At 41.9% G+C, this 19,708-nt stretch overlaps 1 protein-coding gene across 1 annotated transcript in view; it reads left to right on the forward strand.

Annotated features, from left to right (window-relative positions):
* The window catches only part of KCTD1 (potassium channel tetramerization domain containing 1), a 34,229-nt gene that overhangs the window by 13,388 nt on the left and 1,133 nt on the right, over positions 1-19,708 (forward strand). The window contains exons 2-3 of the mRNA XM_080339151.1: positions 14,267-14,411; positions 16,713-17,018. Of these exons, the coding sequence (XP_080195277.1) occupies positions 14,267-14,411; positions 16,713-17,018 (451 nt within the window). The remainder of the gene's footprint in view (positions 1-14,266; positions 14,412-16,712; positions 17,019-19,708) is intronic.

The following is a 19,708-nucleotide window of genomic DNA, read 5'->3' on the forward strand; positions in this document are numbered from 1 at the left end:
TGAGGGCACATCCATCATAGCAGAGAGAGTTTGTTTTCCTCATCACTGTCCTAATATTATTCTGCCGTAGTAACGAAACACCTGCCAGCAGGGTGGCGAGGGAGCGGGGTGGGAGGGCGGGTAGGGCAGAGTCCGTGTTCCTGGTGAGAAGTGACTCCGCATGGTTCAACTGGCAGGAATGTGTTCCTGTTGGCTTTCCCTGCTTCACAGGGTGAGGTGAACCCCCTTCTTTGTCCTGTCTAAGTGTACAATGATAATAAATAATAAGCTAGTGATGTGCTCCCAAAAGTATATGTGGAATTGAATTTTGCCCGTGTTCAGACTCTGAGGAGCAAACGTGTTGTCTGACTCTGATCCTGCAAAGAAGCCTGAGCTGCTCTCTACAGTCACAGAGTGGCTGTTTCTGTACTTGTATTGTTTGTCAGAGGATTTTCCACAACGATCAACCAGCCCTTGAAGCACAGCACCCCTTCCTTTTGACAGCCTGTTATGAGGCTCAAGTCTTAGTCAACAGCTCTCACGGATCCCTGCAGAGCTGTCGCTAATTGCCTTTGCATTACCGGTGCAGATGTGGCAGACTCCTTCCTTCCTTACAGCAGTGTAAATCCTTGGGGCATATCCCTGCCAGAGGTCTTTTAACATCAAAGCAGGTGGGTGGGGGCCGGTGACAATTAGAGGTGGCACAGAACACTTGTGTGCTTGCACCACTGCTGCCCGCTGCAGCTGGTGCTCTGCCTGGGATGCTGGATGCAGGGATGGAGCAGTCGGGCTCGGGGTAAGGATCTGACGGGCAACTGCAAGCAAATCTCCGTCCTCTTGCTTCTTTTCTATTGACTGTATCTCTGCAATATCAGTGGTAATACCACAGAGCTGGATCTGACATCAGGTACCTTCTCCCTCCTGTTAAAACCCATCATGAAGCTGGTGCTCAGCAGCAGGTTCTGCCTTCTGCTTCACAACCAGGCATCTGGGGCCATTTTGCCCCCTGTGATATTTTTGATAGGCCTCTTGTGGTATACACTGGGGGGAAGAAAAGCTATGCAAAAGTGGGTCGCCGAGGACCACACTGTAGATTTCCATCACAGGACTGCTTGGTTAATACAAATGAACACAGACTTTCATGCATGTGATGGTTAGCAAGAGAATATAGTTTCACGGTCTGGCTCCATAGTCAGGGTAGGTTGTTTTAAGACATTATCTTTTCCCATATCCCTTCCTTTAATTGTGTTAATTTGCTTCTGCTTGCCAGTAAACTCTCAAAAAGTAGGTTTTTAGGAAGATAATGGAAAATAATAATCATCTCCCCATGGTCCCAGACTGTTTATTGCAACAGTGGTGGCTTGTGGAGAGGTGGGGGTGGAGGGCTTTGATGAAACAGTGCAGCTCTTGATTACCCCAAAACTATTTTCAGGCTTCTGCACCTTTCAATGGTGTGATTCTGTAGATCTCCTGTAAAGACAGTAGAAAACAGTTATATCTATGCCTTTTGGTGATGCAAGAGGAAAAAATCAGAAATCTACCAAACCACTTGGATTTCTGCTAAATTAGAATTTTATTACATTCAGATATAGAGCAAAAAGTATTGGCATTAAGTAGCTACACAAGTGGAAGGGATAATGCAAGGCTGTTGTAATGTATTTTATTTTCATCAAGCACAGAGAGGAAGGGAACTGTTCGAAACATTTTTTCCCCCCGAGCATACCTGTATTGGAACTTGCACTATGCTGAGAAACCGTAAGTTTGAAATTCAGGACTTTTCTCACTGAATTGGTAGGGTTTGGGGTTTTTTTTTCTGTTTGGTAAGGGAGTTATAGCCTTTTGCCATACATACGTGTGTTGTTGATGGGGTATTTTCAGTATCAGCCATTATTTAGAGCAAGCTGCAACTTAAATCTGTTGATACAAGAATTGTGCGGTGGTACCAGTGTCTGGGGACAGGTGCAAATGCAGTATAGAAAGATATTTAGGCAATGGCTTTTTTTTTTTCTTTCTAAAAATCCAACTGCAGTTAAATTTCGTTCTGTCTTTTTAGAGAAAGGCTTCCAAATTAAGTCAACAAAGTAATGAAAAGGTACAAACTCAAGCAGTAGGCTGCTCAATGATCAATGTCTTTCTGCTAGGGTAAGAGCAGTGGTCAGCTTGGTAGGCAACCTTGTTGATTAGCAGCCTGGAATTGCCACAGGGAGATCTTGGCTGTTGGGTTGTGCTGGTTTCTACCAGGAAGATCACAAAAGATGTAAGATCTGTATCCTCACTATTGTAAATCCTCCGGACTGATGGAGTTATGCTTATTTGACTGTCTCTCCACAGCTCATTTCCCACTTGTTTGCCTGCATTCAGAATTTATTGGTTGCTACGTGACAGAGCTGTCATAATTTTTCAGCTGTGTGATCACCAGTAAAGCGGTGCATGAGGTGTACATGGAATGAGACCCAGTCCTGTGTAGGTGAGCTGGGCTGGACGGTCTGTGTCTGTCTGTCTGTCCACCAGCTGTAGCTCCATCCTAGAGTCAGCTCACTGCAATGCTCTGCTGAAATACTTGAGCCTGTCAGACTGCCTGCATTTAGGAAATGAGGATCCTAACACATTTGCGGTATAATATGACTTCAGATGGCACTCTACAGAAGAGTTTCCTCTGGTAAAGCTGGATGAAGCTGGAAAACAGTCAGCTCAACTGTGTAGCTTGAATTGCAGGGTAAAATAGTGCTTAGATTTAAAAGGTTACAAATTCCGGCATGTTTTAGGAGCACTGCAAACTGTTGCTCACAACTTTGTATCATATAAATAAGTTATTTTTTATTTAATAAGGCCTGGTTTTCTATTGAAATTAGTATCTAGGCAGAATAGTTTTAGACTGTGTTTAATATGTGGATTTCAGTACAGTTAGTTTCTGGTCATTTTGTGAGTGGGATATGTTTGCCTTAACATGGGCAGGTAGCACCTGTGCAGGATTCCTGCCTGGACTCCCGTGGCTGCTCCAGGAGGGCACAAGAGTGTCCCCCTGCCATCTCCCAGCCCTTTGGAAGTCCCAGAGATGCCCTAGAGCAGGGGCGTCAAACCCATTTTCACCAGGGGCCACATCAACCTCGTGGTTGCCTTAAAAGGGACTAATACAATTTTAGGACTGTATAAATATAGGAGTAGAGCATCTCGAGTGGCACCAGACACCTGTGTTTAGGCAGCTGAGTTGCATCCTGGCTGTGTTGTATTAAAGGTACTGTGGTGTAACAGTTTTATCATGTGGTATTTTTGAGGATTTCACTGACGGGAATTATAGTGTCTGTTTTCACATATGTGGATTAATTATTCCTTACGCCACTATTTATGGGGCTGTATTGCTTCTGTGCTCTATCTCAGTTCTCTTCCTTTCTTCTTTCTCTACCTCCTCCACAGAAATACATCTGACACACTGTTGGGTTTGGTATGGCTGCAGGGATGATTACACCATGACAGCATCTAATTTAATAAACAATAAAGCCACTGCTTTGTATATGTAAAGTTTGTCAATGGAAATAATGTTATCTGTGTGGTTTTTATCACCTCCACCACCAGCAGAATATGCAGGCGTGGCTTCGGCATTTCTAACCTATGCATTAAGCATTATTTATTGCTCAGAGCCACTGTCTAAGCTGTTTTAGGTGGACTTTCCTGTCCTGTTAACTGATTAGCACACAGATTTTTGTATGAACTGATTTGGCTAATAGTGTGATTTTCCTAGTTACTGAACTGCTTTAATCATTTCAACCTCTAGTATGGAAGCAGTTAAACATGTAAATGTATGGGAGTGAGTTATTCAGGTATAAACACGTCTCCCTATGTAGGCACATGTCTGTGTCCACACTAGGAATCACAGCGATGTAATTGTAATGCATAAAATTTAGAGTTAATCAAAACAAGGGCAGTGTACGGTCTTGTGTTTCTCATACTAAATTCTGTGGTGATGACACCTGTATCTTCTTTGCCTCTGTTGTGTATGCTCTCGTGCTATCCAGATTGCCTTTCTCAAAGAATTTATAAACTATGATGTTAACCTGGAATTACCATTTTCAGTCTAGGTAGAGGAACATAGGAGCAGTTGAGCTAAATGTTAAAGCAATACACAAGTGTTCAAGGAAAGTATAATAAATTTGTTATTGTGTAGCTGACCTTGCAGCTTTTCTTGTTACGACTGAAGTCAGCTTTATGGGAAAAAAAGTCATTGGGGCAGCCAGGACAACCTTAGTTTGTCATTTTCATGGTGTATCTTATAGTAGTACCATCTCCAATACATGATTGCCTGCTGCAGCAGCAGCTCCTGTTCCTCCACACAGTTCAGCATGTGTCCTTGGGCTGTATTTTCTGCACATTATTCAAGTTCTGTTCTGAAGAGTTATTCTTGCATGCTTTCTTTAGTATTCTTTAGTCCAGTACCTTCTTGCTTCACTCAAAGGAACTCAAAAAAATCAGAAAGGCATGCTTAGTGGGAGCATCGTGCAGAAAGTCTGGCACATGCTTGGACAGTTTGTTTCTCTAGGGCAGCCCCAGCCTTACCTGTGTTCCCTTTCTGGAGCTCATTCCTTATCCATTAGACTTTCTCTTGCTCCTCCAACAGGTGAAACTGGGGTCCCATGGGCAACAATCTGATACGCTTTACAGCCCTGGCTTCACCCCAGATCGTGTGGATGGAGGGTGCTGTGGGAAAACAGTAGGTCATTGAAAACCAAGTCTAAAGTTCAGAGGGAAGTTTGCAAATGAAAAGTTGCAGAAGCGTCTCTAATATCTGACGTATCTTAACTTGTGAAGCTGGTTTTGACTACCTGTAATAACGTTCTTCATGTGAGTATTTTATTCCTTTTGTCTGTTCTCGCAGGGCTTTAAAAAAGCAGGCTGAACATCCTTTCCACCTTCCCTGGCACACTTGTCTTGTGACAGTCTGAGCCCAAGTTCAGCAGCAGGGCTGAAACCTGTTAATCTGTTACAGGTTTCTGCCACACAAGCTAGCAGCGGCACATTGTTGTCCTCTGTGTGAACTGCACTTGAGAAGGATGTTACGAACTTTGCAAGTGACTTTCATGGATATTTATTGAGAGTAGAGGAGCGAGGATATTTGGGAATACTTTATCCCACTCTGGGCTCTGGAGGACAGTGTTTCCTGGGGATACAGGCTCACCATAGTTAGCAGCTAAAGGTTTTAGAAGAAATTCCTCTCTTGGAATTGTATTCATTAATGAGAAGGTTTTTCTTAAGCTGTAATGTAGAAGTGGCCTCTTTCTCTCTTGAGAAGCAGTCCTCGTAGGATCCCCCATACAGCACACAGAAGTTGGCTGTACAATCTCTTGCCTTTATGGGCTGCAATGCAGGAGGCGTTTGTGCAGCTCTTGTGAAGGGAAGGGCAAATGTGTTCTTGTCCTGTCTATGGAAACCTGTTGTCCTTTCTCTTAGAGGAGGCAGCAGTTAACAAAACAACATAGGCAGGATTTCTGGCTGAGTAGGCAGAGTTGTGAAGATCTTGGAAAGCTTGGTTTGTCATGGTTCCATTGCAGTGATTGTTGTTTACAGGGGCACATGAAGCATGATGCCTGGTTCACATGGTAACACCCTGGAAAGGGGCAGAATTAGTGGTATCATAGCACTGCTTACAAAGTATATATGTGCTTAACTGGAATATCTGTTGGTTTTGGACCCAGAGCTTGTTTTGCTCATATTTTTCTAAGGGATTTCCTGGAGAATGTGAGTGCTTCCTAATTTCCAGTGATTTGTATGTGGAATTTTGATGCTGAGCCTTGTCAAGGGTACAGAGAAGATTCTGAGAGCTAACAGTGGCTTGAATGAAATTCATGAAAGCTGAGAGGCGAATTGTACAAAGGACTACATCAAAGAATTTCCACCATTCTGAGAAGTTTTTGTTGTTGGTTGGGGTTTTTTTTGTTGTTGTTTGTTTCAGCATCCAGATTTTTGAAAGCGAAATGGCTCTAGTTGCCTTTTAAAAGTGACTTTAGCAGGCTTCTGCCTTTGTGGAATCTGCATTTGCAGGTTTATCAATAGGGATTTGAAGATGAGTTTTGCTAACATGTCTTTTTTAAGAAAAATTGAAAGGCTCAAAGGAGAGTGAGTAGGAGCTAATATATTTTTGCTTTTTACTTAAACATGATCCCAGGACACAAGTTCTACTTTATTATGTTGCTGCCTACAAAGGGGTTCAGTGTTCTGAATATACAGATTATCATGGCCTTTGGGATGTTGTGCATTCACAGGTTTAGCTACTCTCCAGCTTTTGGTATTAAAAGATAAACACTCCAGTTCTGCTCCTATCCTCCATTATCTGTACTCACAGCAAACCTGACCATCTTAAACATGATTAAAATATAATCCAAAAGTTATTAGGTAATTATGACGCAAAGTACTTAATTTGCCATTGCACCCTAATAACTTAAAGGTACTCCTGATAACTTAGTAATAACCGTATCATAAGCAAAAGGACACGGTTCCTACTAACTTAATAGGCAGCTTCCCTCGAGATAAAACATAAATAACGTACCTCAATGAAATCGGATTCGAGCTTAGTAAAATTATCTTGGCAAGCAAAGAGAATATTTGTTAATTTTTCTGTGGAATGTTATCATTGCCAAGAAAAGTTGGTTACAAAAAGCAGAGATGGCAAAAGTATTTCCATGAAAAATTGATTTAACATTTCATTGGTTTAAGTGATTTTAGGAAAACTGCTTTTGAAATGCGCTGGAAAACAAATAGTTTTTAAGAACCTATTTTGCAAGATACCAAACACCGTAGGAGGTGTGGGGCTTAAAGGTTTGCAGAAGGCTCTTCAGTGGATCCAGTGCACAAGGGAGCCTGAAAATAGTGAGGAGAGACAGCATTGTAAAGCATAAGACATTGGTGGTCAGGCTGTGGCTATGGAGCAGTGGGTGTGCAGGTGAGATGCTGCATGTCGCTGCTCTTTGCCTGATGTCCTGACAACTGGCTGAAGCAAAATGCCTCTCATGATGAGAGAGGGATGGTGGCAGGTATCTGCAGCCCCTGCTCCGAGTCTCCGTGACTTGGCACGTGAGGTGGGTCAGTCGAAACAGTGGCCGCTCAGGAAGGTGTCTCAGGGCCCTAGGGGCTGTGGTAGTGGTTTGTAGATTGTGCTTTGGCTGGTGAGACAGCCTGATTTGGGATTGCAAGACTTAAATTTTCTGGAGATGGGTCTATATGGTAGAAAAAGGGCTTAAGGGGAGTGTTTGGTATCTGGAGATAAGCAAAACTGTGAGGGTCAAGGACGGACGGGACATCTTGGGGACTGTCAGCATCTTCAGTGTGTGTCAGGTGGAGGAACCTCACTTTGCCAAAAATTATGTGGATTGTGGAGGGGAGGATCCTGGTTTGGGGTGAGAAAACAGCTGAAGAGCAGAGGACAGACCCCTCTCAGCCACATCTGAAGCCTGTAACACAACCTAAGACATTCAGGACGTTTGGCTGCCATGGTATTGAAATTGCTTTTAAAATGCTTACCTGCCTAGCCTTGTGTGAAAATATGTGGATTTGGGTTGCAGCCCGTTCTTCTTATCTGTCTGCATCTCTTCAGTACACCAGAGCAGAGGGAGAAGGTGTCTGGTAAGCAGAAACTCCCTGGCTTATCATCTGTAGTTTGGGGACAGTGCTCTCCTGGCCTCACCCTCGCTGCTGTCGTGCGATGTGGGAGATGGTTTCCATCTGCCTACATAGATGGCTTTCTAGCCGTGAGTCACCAGCTCTTGACATTCCATCCCAACTACTTATTCCTTTCTTTTTTAAAATGTCAGCATTTCTACAAGTGTCATTTGGGTCTGGGTGAATGATGGTCTTGAATTTAGGAATGGGCATTTGAACATTCCAGGAAAAGGCTGTGACAGAGCCTGTGGGTTTTGGCCTGTTTCTGTTGGGCATTCGGGCACCAAACACCCACCATAAGGCTGTCAACCAGTATGTTAGGTACAACAGGGAATTCCTGAATTGGCTGTATTTCATAGTGTAATTATTACTTCTGGTGTGAATCTCATGGATTTTAGTTCACCTGTTTAGCAGGAGAATACGAGTTATAACTTTTCTTGGGAAAAACTTCCTTTTCAGGCAAACAGAGATTAGGATGTTGCTATTGACATCGGAAGCTGTAGCCATCCATTTTTTAGTTCACCCCAATGTTTGCTTTTTCGTTCAGCTGTCATTTAGTTACATGTCTCATCATCTCCATGTTCATCTGCAATGTAGAAAGCCATAGCTTGCGCTCGTGTAAGTAGCTTTCCTGCAACATGACTACGTGCTGTTGCACAGTTTATTCTTTTCCAGTTAATGTGTCCATTTGTCCATGTGGGTTAGATCCAACAACTGTGAGTTCATTTTTTAACATGTCTGATTTGCTTTCATCTCTGCTGCTGGTGCTGCCTCTGATCAGGCAGGTTATAGCAAATCCTTTTTGATACCACCTCACTCATCATTTCAGATCCTTCCCATATGCTCCTCACATGCTTTACTCTGCATTTAAGACTATTCACCACTTCTTGTCTGTCTCGATTTCTTCTAAACGTTTTATTAGCCCTCTGAGCTTGCCCATACCTTTACTTTTGCTTCTGTGCTTGAATAACAGTCTTAAGATGTTTGAAATTATCTCCATGTAAGTGATTCACTTCTTTAATCTTTAGCAAATATTTCCACAAAGGTTTGACATCCTTCTACTCAGTATCTGGGATTTATCTGTTCTTTAAAATGCCATATAACATTTTGTTTTAAATCTCATAAGAACAAGTGTTTTAATACCTCTTCCCATACATCTTTCTTGCTCTATCATCTTGACTTCTATATAAATACCTTTTTCTGTAGAAAGTTTAATGAGATTTTAGGTTTTAATGCATTTTTCCCCTGTTACCTTAGCTTTATAATCATTGTATTCGTGCCTCTTCTGATAATGTAGGAACTGTCTCTGCCAAGGAATTCCTGAGACTCATAGACATGAAACCTTAAATTAAATGTAAGGAGGAAGAGATAAGAACAAATTATAATAGGACTGAGAGCAAGAGATTACAACAGGGTATTTGGTTAAAATGCGGTTTTCATAATATATGTTCCTGGAAGTTGCAAATGTATTCTATCATGTTTATGAGACAACTTTTGTTATGCAGAGTTACAAAGGTTGCTATGTATTCAGTCACTGCAGATTCAAATGATGTGAGATATTCAAAAGAGAAGAGTAGGTTGTTACTGCAAATTGGTCCTCTGAAAACAGAATAGAAACCTCATCATTCTCCACTTGGGCAGGACAGCATTTCTCCCTGGCATGGATACCTCTTCAAAAGGTTCTAGGGGACAATACAAAATTACATAATTTAGACATACGAGGAAGTAAAATTAAATAGCCATGAGATGAGCATACCATTAAACAGATCTAATTTATAATGGGCTCTTATGCAAATTGCCTTTGAGCACTCAGTAAAAGAAAATGAAAAGAAATTAATAAGGACAATGTGGACTAAAAAGTAAAAAAAAGTAAAAGCTTATTCCAGCTCTCTCTCTGCACATCCCAGAGTGTTAAATAAGCAATCCCATTAGCCACAAAAATATAATGATGTTATAATAAAACTTGCATTCACTTGTCCTTTTAAGGGTCAACCCCCTACTCACTTTGCCACAGCAGCTCCAACCAGGTGAGTAAGATTTCAACAAAAATATTTTTCCCTTGCCGTGTCATTTATTACTGGAGGGAGGGAAGGAGGGAGATGTGTTTCCATGAGTGCTTTGCCCCTTTGCCAGCCACTGAATATCTGACCTCAGTGGAGTCCCAGGCAGTTACTTGCCCTGGCATTAGCAGGGGATTGCGGGTACCAGGGCATCACCAGCGCTCCTCCTGCTGCACAGTTCCCTCTGCTGGGTTATTGAACACCAAGAGTTCTCTCTTTTTGGGAAAGCTGACAGCTTAGAACTCTTGAAAATAGTATATTGGAAAAAAAATAATAAACAGTTTTGAGTTTTTGTCCTCTGATAATTATAATAATATGAGAAATAATATACTGAATAAATTCAATAATAAGGAATCTGTGTTTCCTCAGGAAAAAAGTTCTGTTTCTGCCTTAGATTGGAAGTACTGCAATATTCTGCATGCTTGCAGACATCAAGGCTTGCGGCTTTTCTGTGTTCCTTGTATACCTTTGATTACAAAAGGGAAGAATTTTAGCTCTGTTCGCTGAATCTGCTAAAACAATCCACAGAACCCTGTCTTTTTTCTTACTGTTAGGTCGTGCAATAGTTGACTTATTAATATTGGCCATCTTGTTCCTAATTATTGCTGCTTTCCAAAATTCTCAACTGAGGCAGAAAATATTAAAGGGAAGTATTTTTCTTTAAGTGTATAATAATATGTATAAATACTTATACACTGAGAGAGCAAGGTCATAACTGCTTCCTCTATATATACGATTTTGCTGCAGACTGGGTATATTTTTATACAAACAGGACTTGTTTTAGAAGAATTTGCCAAATCTTGTAATTAACGTCATCTTCCTGTGCTAGATTTGTGCTCTAGAAATGCTGCTATGGGAGAGATGGTCTGTGGGGAGAAGAGTCCATCCCTGTAGTATTTTTTGCAGTTAAAACACTGATCTGTTCCACGTCCTGTTGTTTTTTCCCTGCTAAAACCAGGCTTGTGGCTGTACCTGTTTTGTGTCTTTAAAGTAAAACCAAATTCTCTGACAGAAGCTGAGTTTTCCACTGGTTGTATTTTCAACCCTTGAAGCATTCAATTTCTGACAGTGGAATATGATACTTAAAGCCATAGACATTAATTATTACCCACTGGAGGTTGCACTTTCAACCCATGGGACATTAATTTTCCTGATATACAGAAAATTCCAGCCTGTTAGTTTTAATTAAATATTTCAGACATACATTTTCTTGTAAATGGACTACAGTTACTTGTTCTTTACCCTTGGTATTTGGCTAATTCTGCATATAATTATCAGCTTATTTCGCAAGCCTCCTTCAAAGCACTTTCCTGTTTGGAAATCCATTCAGTTGTTATGTATTTGTCATTAAAAAAAAAAAAAAAGAAAGAAAGAAAAGTTGTCTTTGCCAATCATCGGCTAACGTTGTCAAGAGGGAGATGGAGAAAAATATCTTTCAGGTTTTCTTGGGAAGTGAAACTATTATAGTTTATTATAAACATTACTTATCCGTCCCTTCCCTCGCCAGCGGATTGATGCCTCTTAAGCGTTTATAATTACAGTGTGAGACCAAGCGGGACGAACAGTGGACCTGTGGGTGATGGGGAGGGTGGTTACTCCAATATTATTGTACAGAAAAGTTGCCAAGCGAGGCACGGCAGAGAGCTTGCCACTGTGTTTCCAGGAACCCGAGAGAACAGGGGAAGGCTGGAGGGTGAAGGCGTTGGTTGCTCCCCAGATCCTGGCATGGCCCAGGCTCCTCTCCCAATGGGTGTAGCAAATGCAGCTTAGGAGAAGGACCATGCCGCTGGATTTGGGTCACATATTATCTCAAGTCTTTCCCTGGAGGCCGTGTGAAGGAAGCTGGTATCTACATTTTGCCATATGAAAAGGCGGAAAGGCTTTAATGCTGTTTACAGAAGTCTCTCTGCTGGGGGTCTACCCTTCCAAAGCTGTTTTAACATGTGAAAGTGCAGTTGTGTATTTCAAAGTGATCCTGGGAAGGGAATTTGGACTTTGCAATTCCTTGGTTGTTGTTTGTTTGGTGGTTTGTTTTTTTCTTTTTCTTTTTCTTTTTTTTTTTTTTTATTTATTTTAATGGGGTTTTATTTGGTTTGGTTTAGATTTTCTTTCTGCTGCAGCAAAGCAGCATTGCATGAAGGCAGTGCTTTCTGTTAACTCTTGCAGCCCAGACCCAAAGAGTTTCAGGTCCCAGGTAGCTGCCCTCGATGGTTGTGTGCTCTTGTCAGCATTATGGTTTTGTCAGAAGGCTCCATCCTCTGATACTATCTTGTTCTTCTCCTAAACAATTAATAAAATGAAGACAAAAGGCCTAGAGGTTTAAAATATGTAATTATAGTAGTAATTTAGAACTAGGAAAATGCTGCAGAAACCAATTACAATTATACATCTCAGTAATGACTGACTTGGCCAAATATATATGTTTTGTGTGTGAATTCCACAACAGATTCCAAGAGGACATGCTTGAATAAAGGGGTAAATTAATTCTAAATGCTGAGTGTATCCATATTAGACGTAAGTGTTGCTCATCCACCTAGTGAACAGGAACCTCTATTGTATGGCCTGTCACAGCGTATATTTGGAGCAGCAGGGCAGGCAGTAACAAGCATCTGAGGAAGAAAGCTTGGATAGTTCTAAGGGATGTTTTTGAAAAAAAGTATTTTGTACCTCATCATGCAGCAAAATACATTTAGTTCCTTACATGTTACAGGTATCATGTGACTTGAATTGATTCAGGCATTTCCTACAGAATTGTAAATGACCACCTGAGGTCAATGCGGTTTTATTTCTTTCCTGGTCTTCCTCTCTTCCCACTGGTGAGACTTGGGTTCTGTTCACAGCTTGTTACTGGGTGTGCTACCAAGGTCCCTGACAGACATCACTCCAAACCCCATTTGGGTTGGCCATGCCTTTTTCAAAGAGAAGGTGTCTGGCTCTGGGTGTGACCCCCATGTGTGATCACCCAGAGCCCCATCCCTCTGCAGTTCCCCAAGACCCCGCTGCAGGCCCTGCCCTCTCCCCCTCTTTGGGAACTGCTTCTGGCATTTGCCTCTTGAGCCTTTTCTGGAGATCCCTGTCTGCTGGCTGATGGATGGGGGTGTCTCTCAGCCTGGGATGCTTCATGCAGCCAAGAGGTCTTGTCACCTCTGTGGGCTTTTTTTTTTTCTACTGGTGGTGAGGAATGGTCGTTTCTTCACTTCTTTTAAAACAAAAATAGTGTGCCATGACTGTTCATTCTATCCTTTTCATGAGAAGACAGACTTGTACCTTACCTACATCAGAGAATAAAAGTGCCTATCAGTCCCCTAGCTCCATGCTTATGTCCAGTGGTACTACTATACACTCTTTAGTAACCTGCAGATGTTTTACTGTGCTGGTTCCCAAAATACATTGGTTCTTTTGGAACAAATGAGCTACACACAAATGAGCTTTTTCATTAAAATAATGAAAACACAGTGCCTGCAGAATATTGCAGAATGTAACAGGTTGTGACAAGGCTCTGAAATTGTCAGTAGGATTTCACACAGTGTCCATGTGACGTATTGCAAGTGAGCTATTTCCAGACCATTTTGTTTACAGTTCAGATGTTGGAAAGAATCAAAAAGTACTTCCACATTGCACCTACAGTATAAACACATACACAAAATCAGTCCCTCCTGCTGTTTTCATTGGGAAACCACCAGTGACTCAGGAACATTTTGCAAAACCAGTGCAGAAGCACAAAGTATATTTCATGTTACTTTGGCCAGGGTTTTGTTTGGCATTTTCAGGCCTTTCTACTGCTCTAACTAAAGCTGTTTTGTAGGGCACATGTCTAGAAAACGTGTGTGTGCGTAGTGTTGATGTTGCAAGAACTGTTGGCAAGCCGATGCTCTCTCAGTGTCTGCGTGGTTCTGACGGGTCAACTCTAAAAACTGAGGCACTTTTCCTGATTGTTTTAGAGTATGCTAATTCATACCTGCCACAAACAGTTAATTTTTACAATGAAATTGTTATCTTGTGTTGAAATGTTATAACCTTTGTATCCCCAGCTACTTATTCCCACAATGTGCTGCCCCCTCAGCCATGCCTGTCCGAGTGTTGGTTGCAGTAAATGGCATCCAAAAAAATGAGCTGACTTTGAAAACAAGCAGAAAACAAGCAAACAACAACAATTTCCTAAGAGCAACTTCCAAACTAATCAGGTTCATAATGCAGTCTTGGGAAAGCAGACTGAAATCAATCAAGAGGGTTGGTGCATCTGGTGGGATGGCATCTGCTGATGTGGACTATCAAGAGAGATGTCCAAAATAATCGAGGGGCTGTCATCCCATGAGACATGGATTTGGGCAGCAAGGCTGGTGTGAGGGGCTCCTTCCCTGGCTGCTTCCCCACCACCTCCCCACTTGTGCTACCTAAAAGTTTCTGAGGCTGTGCTGGAAAACATGCAGCTTAAATTGTGGTTTGAAACCAGCCCTTTTCTTACAAAGTGAATCCACAGAGCTGCTTCGGTGAAGTCATTGTGAGATGATTTTGCAGCTTTGGGCTGTTTGAGCTGAGCTTGGTGTGACCCTGCCACTCACCTCTTGTTTCCTCTCCAGAATCGGCCGGCTTTTCGATGGCACGGAGCCCATTGTCCTAGACAGTCTCAAGCAGCATTATTTTATCGACAGAGATGGGCAGATGTTCAGATATATCTTGAATTTTTTAAGGACATCGAAACTCCTCATTCCTGATGATTTCAAGGTGAGATTTCAAGGTATTTTGCTTGTACATTGGTAAAGTAAGTATCTGGTCTGTAGTCAAATCAGAGCCGTAGACAGGGTTACGTGTAGAGCATGTTGATTCATTTCAGGTGCATGGCAAAAGTAAGCATGGGCTTGCCAAAGTGGCATCTATCAGCCTTTCTTAGAGTGGCATCAATACTAAATTTTCATCTCCTGGCTCTAACATTATGGAGCAACCTTGCCATGTTTAACCTAGGGAAATTAGGTGTGGTGGGATGCTGAGAGAAGCAGAAAGGATGTTTCTATCTGGAGCTGACAGCTCATGAACTTTACTGATTACTTGTCCTCTTATCCACTGTTATGCTTCCCTTCTGATTGTAGCAGCTCCAGCTTCCACTCCCGTGCTGAAATTCAGAGAATGGTGTAGGAATCACAGTATTGACAAAATAAACTGCACACATGGTAATATTTGAGAATTAAGTCATAAAATATTTTCTTCCTCAGACTCTCATATGCACACTGAAAGTTTAATTTTGGAGTTTTAGAGAAGTCAGGGATTAACAGTTCCATGTTTATTATTTAAACTTGAATAAAGAGCCCTTTTTTTTTTTTAATAACAAATTAAATTTGTGATAGTTCACCATGTTAGACACTAGGCTCCAGAGGCAGAGCTTCAGATTCCGTGTGATGTTCTGTGTTTATCCACTTGTAGATATGTGGGCGTATATGTGGTGTCAGCAAAGAGAGTGCTGGAGACCGCGGCTGCAAACAGAACAGATCTTTATCATTACCTAATGAATGCAGAGCTGCATAGCTGGCTGTGCCATTAGTTCACCATAGGAAACAGAGCAACTCAGATTGAGCAGGAGAGGTGATGAGGGGAGGGCTGGAGCAGTTTGCACTGTGCAATCTATTATCCCTCACATCTGGGACAGATTTTCAGCTGTTTGGGGCATAAAAGGCATGAGGTTGAATTCAGGAGCCTTATTGCAGCAACCATTGAATCATCTGCTATAGACCCATCCTTACTTCTCACAGGCATGACAAGGTTTAGCCCTACCTGAATAATGTGGGGCTTTGGAACCAGCCGATAAGCATCACATCCCTCTTTTGAAGCCTTAACATGGCTTTGTGCTGCTCTTGGCACTTGTCCTGAGGGTAATTGGAAATACAGAAAAAAGGAAAAGCCACCTTCCATGCAGTATTAAGAAGTTATATATGCAGAGCCTTTTAAATACATAAATATACTGTAACTGTGCTGAAATTGAAAATGTAACTCCTGGCAAGTTCACCCAACCAACATGATGTTCAAAGGGGGTGTCTTTTCCAGTTACGCTTTAAGGTGTCCAAAAGATAGGTACTTAAAATGAACAGAGGGGCTTGTTCTTTAGAAATATATAGATTATATGGCTTTTTTTGTTACACAATAAATGTAAGCAGTATTTTGAGCCTGATTGAGGTGTCCCATTCTCATAAAGCATTCTGTCTGTAGCTCAAATTCAGGGCCATATTGACTGTTAGCAGTCTTCCTTTGTTGTCATCCTGTTTCCTAATTCTCATGTATTGCTTTTCTCTGTATAAATATTTTCAAAATGGTCTTACACTGTTAAACCTAGAAAAACAAGATTTTTTAATTTTTTTTTTAATTTAAACAATGGCAGTAGGCAGACTCCAGATCATCAGTTTTAAATTACTCCTGTATTGGCTGTGCTTAGAAATGCATTCTCTCTGCTCTGGCATTTGAGGCAATGTAGTAAACAATACTGTTAGCAAAATGGGGAGGTATTAAAAAATACTTAATTTTTAAAATGCAGTAATATGTGCAATTCATTATGCAAATATCTGAATCATTTTACACTTAGAACCATTGCAGGCTCCCTCATTTACATTCTTATACCTGTTACAATGCCTGCTAGTGTTGCTGTAAGACGTGATGGATCCTAGTGATGAATTTTGTGAATCCTGATTGAATTCTGTTCCATCTGTTCAATGAAGTCATTATTCTATGACATCACTGTGGGGATAAAATACAGGAAAACATGGGATTTTTGCCTGGATTATTCCGTAGCAGGAGGGAGTTGAGCAAGTATAGCTTCACTCTCCCCTCCCAAACGCTGCTGTACCCAGTCTGTTTCAAGTGGCTGATGGTTATTTTTCGCTAGCACTGTTATTTTATTACACCTTCCTACACAGTAATTATGAACTGTGTCCAAAGGGTTCCAGATCTAGAGCAACGTTAGCCTGAATAACCATTTCCATTAAGTGGTACATAAGAAATGCCTCTTTCTTAATTGTGCACAGTAATATATGTGTCTTTCAGGACTACAGTTTGTTATATGAAGAAGCAAAGTATTTCCAGCTTCAGCCCATGCTAGGAGAGATGGAAAGGTGGAAACAGGACCGGGAGAGTGGCCGCTTCTCGAAGTCTTGTGAGTGCCTGGTGGTACGAGTTGCCCCAGACCTTGGAGAGAGGATTACACTGAGTGGCGATAAGTCATTGATAGAAGAAGTGTTTCCAGAAATCGGTGACGTGATGTGTAATTCTGTCAATGCCGGCTGGAATCACGACTCGACGCATGTCATCCGATTTCCACTGAATGGATACTGTCACCTCAACTCAGTTCAGGTAGGAAGTCACAGATGCATTTTTTGGAAGAGAGTCTGCTGGCCAGGTACCACTGACTTGACCCTGATCCCTGGAGTATTTTGATGAACAAAATCAGATAGAGGCTTTGAGCTAGTTACTTACTTCTGTGGGTGAGGGCTGCTTTCTCAGTTCACATATACGATCACTAAAACTCTTTGCAAAACAAGCTACAGTAGTGTTAAAAACCTGCTTTAGGAGGTATACATTTGTCTCAATATAAAGACACTGTATATTTGGATAAACATTTTTTTGACTTTTGAATTGCAAAGCAACCATTTAGGCTTGTTTCCAGTCCCTTGCGCTGCTTGTTATAAATTTTTTTCTGGATTGATGAGAGGGCACAGCGACATCTCAAGCCAGGGAGGGAAGGTGCCACATCCTCACAGAGCTGTTTTGAGGGTATTGGGCTGTCACTTCACCTGAGAAAGGTGGTGGAGATGCTCTTCTTTACCAGAGTCTACAGGAGCTCTGAAACTAAATAAGAACAGAGGAAAAATAAAGTTGAAATCCCAGTCTCTTATTCTGGGGAATTGATTGGAAAGGGGAGTTGATGTGAGATAAGTGGGCAGTAGCATTGGCCAGCTGCTGAAAGGAGAGCCACACTTGCACCGAGGCAGAACACAGCCAGCTGCCTCCTCCTTCCTGCTGAAACAGGACCGGGTATTTCTGGGGAAGGGAGCAGCCTGCAGCCACAGAAGAAGGCATCTGTTGAGTCTTGCCTTCATAGAGGGAACTTTGGCTAGGCTTCCTCTGCAGTCCCTCAAACTGGGATGTCCTAGAGGGGCTTTGACGCCCTCAATGTGAAGGGTGCAGTAGGGGGAAGTTATCGTAGGTGTGGTTAAAAGGTAGCATGTCATTTTTCTAGTGTTACCGAGGTCTCTTGCATTTGATAAAGACCTCCCTTATACTTCAAGAATAAATCACCATATACTTTTTACTTTGGATGAAGATGTATTCAGTCTTCCTCTTTGCTGAGGTAACAAAAAGCATGCCTACTTATTGCAAATAGGCAACCATCTGTTTCTGTTGTCTCAGGGCAGACCGTCTTCTTTAACTTTCAGCAGTTTTTGCTAATTTGTTATGGCATAGTAAAGCATGTAGCAATATCTAGAATCAGTAGCTGTTATGAAATGGATAAGAAAAAATGTGGGAGACAAATGCAGGTAATTTCTGGAAGAATCATAATGAACTTAGAAGTTATGGTGTCATTTTTTTAATCCTTCGTGGGTTAAAAACAACCTCATACAACTTTTTCCACCTAGTTAGCACATCCCGCTCAGCCAGCACTTTGGAGCGAGAGCACTTCTTCACATCTGGAGTTGCCACTAGCACTATTGATGCTGTTCTGTTGAGATACACCTCCCAAATGCTGCAGACTCATGAGCGAGTTCTTACACAGCAGAAACTGGCAAGCTGAGCTTGACATTTTTCCATCTGCCAGGTTCTGCTGTCCAGGTAGAGAAGTTCTGCTCTGCTCCTTCCCTGGAGGAAAGGAGCTGAGCAGATATGCCAGCACTTCACTCTGGAGTCTGGGTAGATAGACCTTTCTAGACCCATCACTATATGATTAAACCATGTTATGCTTGGACAGTTGTGTCTCTTATTGGCCTTTGTGTCATGCTGAAACATCAAAGTTGTTTTGTCATAATAACTAATGCAAATTTAGAACAGCCCTACACGTAAGAGTACAACTGAAAACAGATAGAACTTTCAAGGAGGGTTATTTAGCCACATGTCATATGATAGCTGTCAAAGTAGTTGTATCCTTTAGCAGTTTATCTCTTATCCTAATGTTTACTTTTTTGTCACACAAATAATAATTACCAAACATATTTACTGATGTGAAAAACCCAAGTCAGAGTGACAAAAGATGCACAGGCTTCAAGAGAGATTATGACCCCATGTTGATAATGCTGCATCTTCTATTTTTGGGGGACATAAGCATCTCCCAGTCCTAATAACCACATGGAGTGGGACACAGACAACCAATAGACCTAGAGAGTGAAGTGGAGACTTAATGATTTGCCCAGGACCTGGTGAGTTTCCTGACCAGTTGCTACCATCGCATTGTTTCTCAGGACCTAAATTCTCCTGCTCTGTTTTTTAGTGGCTTGTACTGAGACGTACTGAGATATTTTGGCTTATGTTGTTAAAAGCTAAAGATCAGAATAAACAAAAATTGCACAGATGTTTTGATGGTTGCTTCAGAGTCTCTTCTCCCACGTCTCTCTTCCTTTTTGAGATTTGTCTGCTGTGTGATCAGCCATGCTCAGGTATTTTGGAAAGACATTTGCCAACGTAAAGATGTGGCATGTCTTGTTGTAGTTGTTTTTAAACCACAGCTCACTTCTCCCTCCATCCCAATCCTCTACAACCTTCTGCTGCTCTGCTTGCCCTTGCTATCCCAGCACACATGCAAGCCAATTTGCTAACTAGTGAAATAGCTGGGAAAGACTTGGTGGGCACCTGCTGCCAGCACAGCCCCAGTGAGGTCCAGTCATGCTGGACAGAAGATGCCACATCCTTTGAGCTGCAGGAGCATCAGTCCCCCCTTGGCACTGGTGGCCATCACAGCTGCCCCTGTGGTGAAGCCCTGGAAGGGTGGTCTTCATAGGTCAGGTGAAGGAAGCTCAAGCAGCAGCACAGATAGAGAAGATGGTAAAAGCAGC

Source organism: Nesoenas mayeri, assembly GCF_963082525.1.
Source record: "Nesoenas mayeri genome assembly, chromosome: 2".
Classification (NCBI taxonomy): Eukaryota; Metazoa; Chordata; class Aves; order Columbiformes; family Columbidae; genus Nesoenas; species Nesoenas mayeri.